At 36.0% G+C, this 10000-nt stretch overlaps 1 protein-coding gene across 2 annotated transcripts in view; it reads right to left on the reverse strand.

Moving 5' to 3' along the window:
* Positions 1-10000, reverse strand: part of LOC115217286 (dynein heavy chain 12, axonemal-like) — a 432620-nt gene that overhangs the window by 127811 nt on the left and 294809 nt on the right. For both annotated transcript variants that reach the window (XM_029786929.2, XM_036507253.1), the window contains one exon: positions 3356-3514. In XM_029786929.2, coding sequence (XP_029642789.1) covers positions 3356-3514 — 159 coding nt within the window. The remainder of the gene's footprint in view (positions 1-3355; positions 3515-10000) is intronic.

Consider the following 10000-nt stretch of genomic DNA (forward strand, 5'->3'; position numbering starts at 1 on the left):
TCGGTCTTTTTAGCTGAACTACTAAGTCAAGAGGATGGAAACACACCAACATTGGTCGTCAAGTGATGGTGGAGGGGACAACACAGACACAAATATATACATATATATATATATATAAAATGGGATTCGTTCAGTTTCCATCTACTAAATCTACTCACATGGCTTTGGTCAACCTGAGGTTATAATAGAAGACATTTGCCCAAGGTGCCATGCAGTGGGACTGAACCCGGAACCATGTGGTTAGGAAGCAAGCTTCTTACCACACAGCCATGCCTGTGCCTGTCTATGTGTGTGTATACATATATACACAGTAGGTTTCTTCCAGTTTCCAGCTACCAAATCCACTCACATGACTATAGTAGAAGACACCTGCCTAAGGTATCATGCAGAACCCTGTGGTTGGCAAGCAAACACCTTACTACACAGCCACGTTAGCGCCTACCATACATCTTTATAATCTGCGGTATGTATTTTATTCAAGCCAAATGCTAAGTGACTTGCCACTGATCTATGTTAGAAGCTAATTAGGGAAACCTATCTGCAGGTGGTTTAAGTAGCTGCCAAATTGGCTGTGATTCTCATGGGACATGAGAAGAGACAGGCATTTCAAACTTATTTTAATTCTGAAGCCATTTTCACTAAGAGGCCACTTTGTGTAATCGTAATAATCAGTAACACTGTCACTCTGGATGCTATGTCGTAAATGTGTAGTTTGACTAATAAAGTGTGACCTGTTCATTTACTTTTTTTTATTTTAAGCTGCATGTATATACATATGTATGTAAATAAATACATACATACATACATATAGAAGAATTTTAGAACAATGGGTAGTATAGATACAGCTTGCAACAGCTCCACATAACTCAGAAATCAAATGTGAAACCTGTTAAATGCAGGTATGTTCATGCATGTGTACCTCTGTGTGTGTGTGTTGATATATATATTTATATATATATATAACAATTTAATAAATAAAACATATGCATACATACATACATATATGTACATACCTACATCTATATCTATATATACATGCATATATGGGTACAGGACACCACGGAAAAACGTAGAACACAACAAGAAACGAAAACATAAAAACAAAACAAGGAAACAGACTTTTTTTAACAACGATAAAACAGAGTACAAGACATACAACACAAGGAAAATTCCCCTTCTTCGTCCGCCCCTTGCTTTGCGGGAAGGACTGTTTCAATGTAGTCATGTTCTGCCCTTACCTTGGAAACATGCATTGAGTCGAAACAGGGGCAGCTGAAGAAGGGGAATTTTCCATGTGCTGTATGTCTTGTACTCTGTTTTTTCGTTGTTAAAAAAAAGTCCATTTCCTTGTTTTGTTTTTATGTTTTCGTTTCTTGTTGTGTTCTACGTTTTTTTGTGGTGTCCTGTACCCATATATGCATGTATATATAGATATAGATGTAGGTATGTACATATATGTATGTATGTATGCATATGTTTTATTTATTAAATTGTTATTATATGATTGAACACACGTATCTTCCTCCAAGTTTCATATTATATATATATATATATATATATATATATATATATATATATATAGACAATATTTAAATGTGAGCTTCTAACAGTTTCATGCCATAGAAACACAATCATTCAGCAGAAGGACAGTTCAGAGACACAAGGCATGTTATTTAAATCTGCCAAATATTGTGTTTTCTCAGCATGAAACTATTAGAAGCTCATGTTTAAATACTGTGTATATTAAATGATATTTATTTCTCAGTAGATGAGGTTACGTTTTATGCATATACTCATACAGATCCATTTTAGGGGAATGGTGGGGTGCAGCCAAATTCAGCAGTAATGAGATCATCCTTAACAAAAGAAACTATCAACTATACCCAGAAAGTGTACAAAGTTACTGACTTACAAATTCAGTAAAGAGTAGGTGGTTGATGATAAGAGTCTAGGTTTATACAAACAGTGTAGGGAAATGTAACACATTGTGGAACCTTTTTACAGCTAGTTGGGTTGGATTGTTGACAGCTATGTCCATACTGTGCATTTTAGAACACAGGTGTAAATTTTAAGTTAGCTGAACTGGATTGTTGACAATGAAAGGTCTTAGCTATGAACACAATATAGTGATTCATATCATACTGTGGCATCTATATATAACTGGGTCAATTGGTCTGTCTTTGTCATGGACACAGTATAGTGATCCTACAAAACGGTAGTACCTATTTTTAGTGACTAAACTATTAAGAGTGAAATATCTGTTCACAGCCCAGTTGACCGAGCTGTAAACAACAGCAGTTCATATCCAGTTACAAGTTATTGACTTATACTCTCTCTCTCACACACACACACACACACATACACACACACACTCTAGCCTTCTGTAGCTCTAGGTAAATGTTCAAATTTTTCTTGCTACCATTATTGGTTTCAAATTTTGGCACAAGGCCAATAATTTCTGGGGTCGGTGTAAGTTAATTACGTTGACCACTTGTACTTATTTCATCCACCCTGAAGAGATGAAAGGTAAAGTCGACCTTGACAGAATTTGAACTCAGACTCTAGAGACAGAAGAAATGTTACTAAGCATTTTACCTGATGTGCTAACAATTCTGCCAGTTCGCTGCCCTAAGCTTGTTAAAATCATTGTTGTTATTTCAGCCCCCTTGATACCAATCTGCCTGAGACCTCTCTTGGTGCAATGATCCAAATGTCTTGCTTTAAAGTGGTCTAAAATTAACCCCCCATCAAAATTTAATATTAATTTATGTTTTAATTGTCAGATTAATAATCCCTTTTTTTACTCTAGGCACAAGGCCTGAAATTTAGTGGGAAGGGATTAGCTGATCACATCGACCCCATTGCTCAACTACTACTTTTTTTATTGACCCCAAAAAGATGAAAGGCAAAATTGACCTTGATGGGATTTAAACTCAGAGTGTAAAAACAAATGAAATCTTGCGAAGTATTTTGGTCAGCCTACCAATAATTCTACCAGCTCACTGCCTCAAACATCCAATTAATAATAGCTTCAAAGTTTGGCACAAAGCAAAAACATTTTAGGGGAGGGTGTCGGTCAACTACATCAACCCCAGTGCTCAACTGATGCTTATGTTATCAACCCTGAAAGGATGAAAGGCAAAGTTGACCTCAGTGGAAATTGAACTCAGAATGTAAAGACGGATGAGATGCTGCTAAGCACTTTGGCTCGTGTGCTAATGATTCTGCCTTAAAAATCCAATTAATAATGACAGTCATTTTTATTGAATTCTTCATTATTTAGAGAAAAATTAATTGAAACAAAGGCAATGTATTTCAATAGAAATATGGTAACAAAAGAGTTAATCACAATTACCGAAATCCTTTGAAAGCTTTCAAATCTGTGAGTCTGCATATTTCGTCCCATGATTTATCGGACAACCAGCTAGTATCCGGGTTGGCAAGTTTGTTTTCCAAACCAACTCCACCAGTCAAGAGAAACAATAGTTCTGCATTGTCCAATTCATCTTTGGCACTGAAAGAACACAAAAGAAATCATCATATCATACATGAAAGATAAAAAATAAGAAAAAAAAAGAAAGAAAAAATACACGAAAAGATAGACAATAGGCGCAGGAGTGGCTGTGTGGTAAGTAGCTTGCTAACCAACCACATGGTTCCGTGTTCAGTCCCACTGTGTGGCATCTTGGGCAAGTGTCTCCTGCTATAGCCCCGGGCCGACCAATGCCTTGTGAGTGGATTTGGTAGACAGAAACTGAAAGAAGCCTGTCGTGTATATGTATATATATATATGTATGTGTGTGTGTTTGTGTGTCTGTGTTTGTCCCCCTAGCATTGCTTGACAACCGATGCTGGTGTGTTTACATCCCCGTCACTTAGCAGTTCGGCAAAAAGTGACCGATAGAATAAGTACTGGGCTTACAAAGAATAAGTCCCGGGGTCGATTTGCTCAACTAAAGGCGGTGCTCCAGCATGGCCGCAGTCAAATGACTGAAACAAGTAAAAGAATAAAAGAAAGAATATAGATGCAAACATGGCTGTGTGGTAAGAGGTTTTATTCCAAACCACATGGTTTCATGTTCAGTCCCACTGCTTGGAACATTGGGCAGATGTCTTCTGCTATAGCCTCAGGCAAACCTTTTTGTGTTGCTACAATGACGAAATGTTCCTGCAACTCTGTAATACAATTGATGTTTAGAAGGGCATCCAGATATTCAAACCATGCCAAAAAACAGAATACCTGTGTGAAACGTGGTCCCTTGCCTGTTTGCGAGGGCAATAACTACAATTAAGAACTGATTCAGATTGTGGTGATCTGTCTAACATATGCAAGCATAGAAATCAGACTTAAAATGAAGATGATCTTATATATAATATACGTGCACACACGTGTGTGTAGAGGGGGGGAGATGTCTGTATACTTGTGAAAAATAGTGTATCAAAATGTGCTGCTTTCTGTCAAAAGGTATCCTTCTCTATACAAGTCTCTCTCTCTCTCTCTCCTTCTCTTGCTTACTCTTTCCCTTCCTGCAATTTATTGCAGTGCTAACTTCATCTACTTCTATGTGTCTATAGAAGCCACATCATCCCCCCCCACTCTCTCTCTTTCTATATATATATATATATATCTACAAAATTTAAAGGACTGACCACTGAAAGTGGACAGTCTATACGTTAGATATAGACGTCAAAATCGCTATTTTCCATGAAGAATGTGTTCTCAAGAAAAAAACTCAGCAAAAAACCAAAATAAGTAGTCTTCCTGAGGATGTGGGCAAACTTTGGTTTTTTTGCCGAGTTTTTTCTTGAGAACATATTCTTCGTGGAAAATAGTGATTCTGGCATCTATATCTAGAATATAGACTGTCCACTTTTAGTGGTCAGTCCTTTAAGTTTTGTATGTAAAAAAATTTTTAATCTTCGGATTTTTTAAAAATATGCTAGGCCACTAGTTTTAATTGATTAATCTCAATTTCTACCCTTATTTAATTATATATATATATATATATATATAATTATATTAAATTAGAGACAAAACCACTATTAGGCAAATCATACAATGAAAAACTTAAGCCAATACATAAGATTATTTAATTTATATTATTTAAATATATAACAAAATTATTAAAAAAATATAATTAATATAACACTATGATCGTTTCATGGCTGTTAATTTCTTTAAATTTTCGCCAAGATAAATATTTAAACCACCTGATGAATGACTGTAACTCGAAAATTTAAAGAAATTAACAGCCATGAAACAATTGTAGTGTTATATTAATTATATTTTTTTAATAATTTTGTTATATATTTAAATAATATAAATTAAATAATCTTATGTATTGGCTTAAGTTTTTCATTGTATGATTTGCCTAATAGTGGTTTTGTCTCTAATTTAATATAATATAATATTTTACTATAAAATTGGATTCAATCCTAAATCTGATTTTTCCCTGTAAGTTTGGATTTATTCCCTAATATCTATTATTATATATATATATATCTCCCTATTTCACTCTATATCTCTTATCTTTAGATGTTCAATGAATAATAAAGATCAATGAAATAAATATCAGACTGAAAGAAGGCCTGTCGTCAGAATGACAGACTAAAACCCTTGAGAGTGATGTTCCAGTATGGCCACAGTCCAATGGTTAAAGCCAAGAAAAGAATAAAAGAAATAAGGTAAAAATAAAAGAAAAATAGATTATCAGAAAAATAAATTTAAAAAATGGCCAAGAAATGCCAAAAGAAACTGTGAATCTTCAGCCTGTTTATTGGAAAGAATCTCTTGTGGTCAGGGACAACATCCACTTTGTGTGTGTGTGTGTGCGCGCATGTGTGCGTGTGTGTATGTGTGCGTGTGTGTATGTGTTTGTGTGTGTGTGTGTATTTGTGTGCATTGTGTATATGTGTTCTGTGTGTGTGTATTTGTGTGCATTGTGTATATGTGTTCTGTGTGTGTGTGAGTGTATGTGATGAATTTAATGTGGAGTAGTCTGTTGTACACATTACACCAGCAGACATTACAGACATACACAAACACACATGCACACACACAAACACACACACACACACACACACACACCATCAGTAATTAGAACCTTGGTCTGTACAGAATCTGATGCCAATATTGGTCAAGAGGACAGCATTACTCTGATCTGAGAGGAACTGGAGTGTTGCTCTTACACAAGAAGGATAGGGAGAAAGAGAGGAGAGAGATACAACAAGACAGACAGATAGATAGATAGATAGATAGATAGATTAGATAGATAGATAGATAGATAGATAGATAGACAGAGAGAGAGAGAAAAAGTGAAGTAGCTTCTCTAGACACATAGGAGGTGAAGTTAACATTACCAGTAAAAGAATCACAGGGAGGTAAAGAGTAGGAGAGAGAGAAAGAGAGGGAGACAATCAGACAGACAGAGAGAGAAAGAGGGGGAGAGAGACTTGTATGGAGAAAACGAAAAAGGGATAAGTTGAGACAAAAAGAAAGATAGAGAGTGGGGTTGAGTAGCAAGACAGATAGATGGATAGATAGATAGATAGATAGATAGATAGATAGATAGATAGATAGATAGATTGATAGATAGATAGATAGATAGATAGATAGATAGATAGATAGGTAGGTAGGTAGGTAAGTCGGTAGGTAGGTAGGTAGGTAGGTAGGTAGATAGATAGATAGATAGATAGATAGATAGACAGGAAGGAAGGAAGGAAGGAAGGAAGGAAAAAAGGAAGGAAAGAAGGAAGGAAGGAAGGAAGGAAGGCAGGAAGGAAAGAAGGAAGGAAGACAGACAGAAAGAAAGGAAGGACGGAAAAACGAAAGGTAAACAGAGACAGAAAGAAAGACAAGACAGACAGACAGACAGAAAGAAAGGCAGGAAGGAAAAAAGAGGGAAAAATTGACAGACAAAACGAGATAGATAGATAGACAGACAGACAGACAAACAGATAGGCAGACAGAAAGACAGAGATGAAATAATTTGGCAAAGATAGCAACTAACTCTGGAATTAGAAGGTGACGGTGGGGACCCCAACAGAATAGGTTATTGCCTTGTTGGACTGCACTAGTGTTTGGGATGATTTACTGATTTGGTGTAGATCTTCTTAACAAGAGAACATTGGCAGAATCTGTGGAGCAGAAGACAAAATGACTTCGTGGTATTTAGTTATTGAAACTATGTTCTGATTTCAAATCACACTCAAGTTGGCTTTGCCTTTCATGTTTCAGCATTGAGAAAATAAGAAGCAGTTATCGAAGCCATTCAGCGACGTGCAACCAAGAGAATACCCTCCATCAGACATTTGCCATATTCTGAACGCCTTACTTCCCTGGGCATGGATACATTGAAACTCCGACGTCTGGTAGCTGACTTGGCAGACACCCATAAAATTATTAACCATCTTACCAACAATAATTCTGAGCACCTGTCTAACACCCATGGACATGTTTACAAAGTCAGAAAACAGCACAGCTCCCATGACTTTCGGAAACATTTTTTCACACTAAGAGTTACTGAAGCATGGAACAGACTGCTGGCATCAGTTGTTAGTTGTCAGAGCACTGCATCCTTCAAAACTTCCATGCTTCCTGAGATTCGCCAACACTACACCTGATTTTCTCACCTCCATACATACACAAGCATATATCTGACTCATAAACTGTTCACTTTCCAGACATTTGTACATTACTGCATATGCTTTATTATCTTGCAACCTTTTCAATAGTCTTGACTATTGAAAAAGTTGCAAGACGCAACGAAAATTTTAGGAAAATAAAAATAGGAAATAAGTGGAAAATTTTACAGGTGAGTGTGTTACATTATAAGGCACAAAAAGAAAATTACTCTCCCCAGACACAATAGAATATGCTTCAACACACGAACTCATATAAAGAATCTTGCAAACCAAATCCAAAAACAAAATAAACTACCTATGTTAACTGAAAATTTCAAGAAATAAAATGGTAATACATTGTACCCGTAAAAGTTCTTTTAAAAATATTACATTGTACAGTAAACATGTACCAGACTTTGTGAATTGTCTATGAAATCAATTGAACATGAACTTAGCTCTCAGCTTGATTATTCTGAACCAATCAATGATTTCGCAAAGCGAAAAGTGTGCAAGGTTTGTCTTTAAAAGTTGTCTGGATTATAAAAGTGCTCTTTTATTCATATCTGGAACTTTCACTTATTGAAATTTGTAATAGTACTAAATAAGTTTAGCTTGTACTTTTAAAAATGTTCTTTAGGATAACATGAAAAATTGAACTTCAGACAGAATGAAGTAAAATATAGCTATGAATAAAAGGTGCATAGATAAGGAATTTTGATTGAAGGGATGGGGCCTCGAAACAAAAAATTGCATGGGGCCTCAAAACAAAAAATTGCATGGGGCCTCAAAACAAAAAATTGCACGGGGCCTCTAAAAGTCACATGACAGAGCTGGTTGTAGAGGTGAGTAAAAGACATCATCAACAACTACCAGCTGGTGTTGATTGATGATGTCTTCCTGATGATGTTGGCAGTGTTCTTAGAGAAATTCTGCTGCAGCATAGATGCAGTTAAAACACTAAGGACTTCTTTGTGTGAAAAATGTGGAAGCTTGATTTGCCTTTCTGGTTGTCCTGAAATATCTCATGATCAGGGCTGAAAGAAGCTCACCGAAAATGATAAACATTGGCTGTCTTTGCAGCTCATATCAGAACTGAAAGAAAGTGACCGTCACCAACATTGACAGAAAGTAACACTCTTTAATCCTTTATCATTCAGATTATTCTATCAAATGTAATGCTTATTTATCCATATCCTTTTCAGTTAATCATGCATAATCTCAAAGCTCCAAGATTTCAATGATATGCTCACTTTTTTTTTTTAGAATGATATTATACTAAAGGTAGGTGTGATATACCAAAGGCGGCGAGCTGGCAGAATCGTTAGCACGCTGGCTGAAATGCTTAGCAGTATTTTGGTTGCCGTTACGTTCTGAGTTCAAATTCCGTCGAGGTCAACTTTGCCTTTCATCCTTTCGGGGTCGATAAATTAAGTACCAGTTACACACTGGGGTCAATGTAATCGACTTGATCCGTTTGTCTGTCCTTGTTTGTCCCCTTTGTGTTTAGCCCCTTGTGGGTAGTAAAGAAATAGGTGTGATATACTAGGATGGGCAGTTTTAACATAAAACAAGTAGATTAGTTGGGCTGGATATGACCAGTTTAGACACTAAAGGGCTAAGACTGACATTAATACTGACAGTATGTGGCTCTCTTTAAGACTCACATTGATAGTAACAGAGACTAACTGACTTTAAGACTGACATGAGCAGTGGCAGATAATGACTGTCTTTAAGACTGGCATAGCATTGTCAGAGTGTCCATCTTTAAGACTGACATCCTCATTGACAAAGATTGACTGTCTTTAAAAGTGACATCAAGAATGACAGAAACTGACTGTCTTTAGGATTGTCACCAACAGTGACAGAGATGGACTGTCTTTAAGAATGACATGAATATTGATAAAGGTTGAGTAAACGACATCAACACTGACAGTCTTTAAGATTGACACTATGATTGACAAAGATTGATTAACTAACAAAGAGTGGCTTTAAGAGTCATAGCATCATTGATAGAAAGTAAATGTCTTTAACACTGACATCAACTATTACATTTTTTTTTAAAGTAAAACAAAAATAAACTGGATAGACGACAGAACAAAGAGATAACTGATGCGACACATGAAGACACACAAAGACACACAGATAGGCTAAATCACAGAAACACATACAAACAAACACAAAACACATATACACACAAACACAGGAAAACATACAGACACAAATAGTAATATATCTTAAGAACAGAAGGCGCTAAATAATTTAATTATCCTTGGATGAGATGAAAGATAAAAGGAAGAAAAAATAAATTCCGATACTGTCTCATATAATTTAAAAGTATCGACAACAACAACGTCAACGACAACAACGACAACGACAA

Source organism: Octopus sinensis, linkage group LG11 (genome assembly GCF_006345805.1).
Source record: "Octopus sinensis linkage group LG11, ASM634580v1, whole genome shotgun sequence".
In the NCBI taxonomy this organism is placed as follows: domain Eukaryota; kingdom Metazoa; phylum Mollusca; class Cephalopoda; order Octopoda; family Octopodidae; genus Octopus; species Octopus sinensis.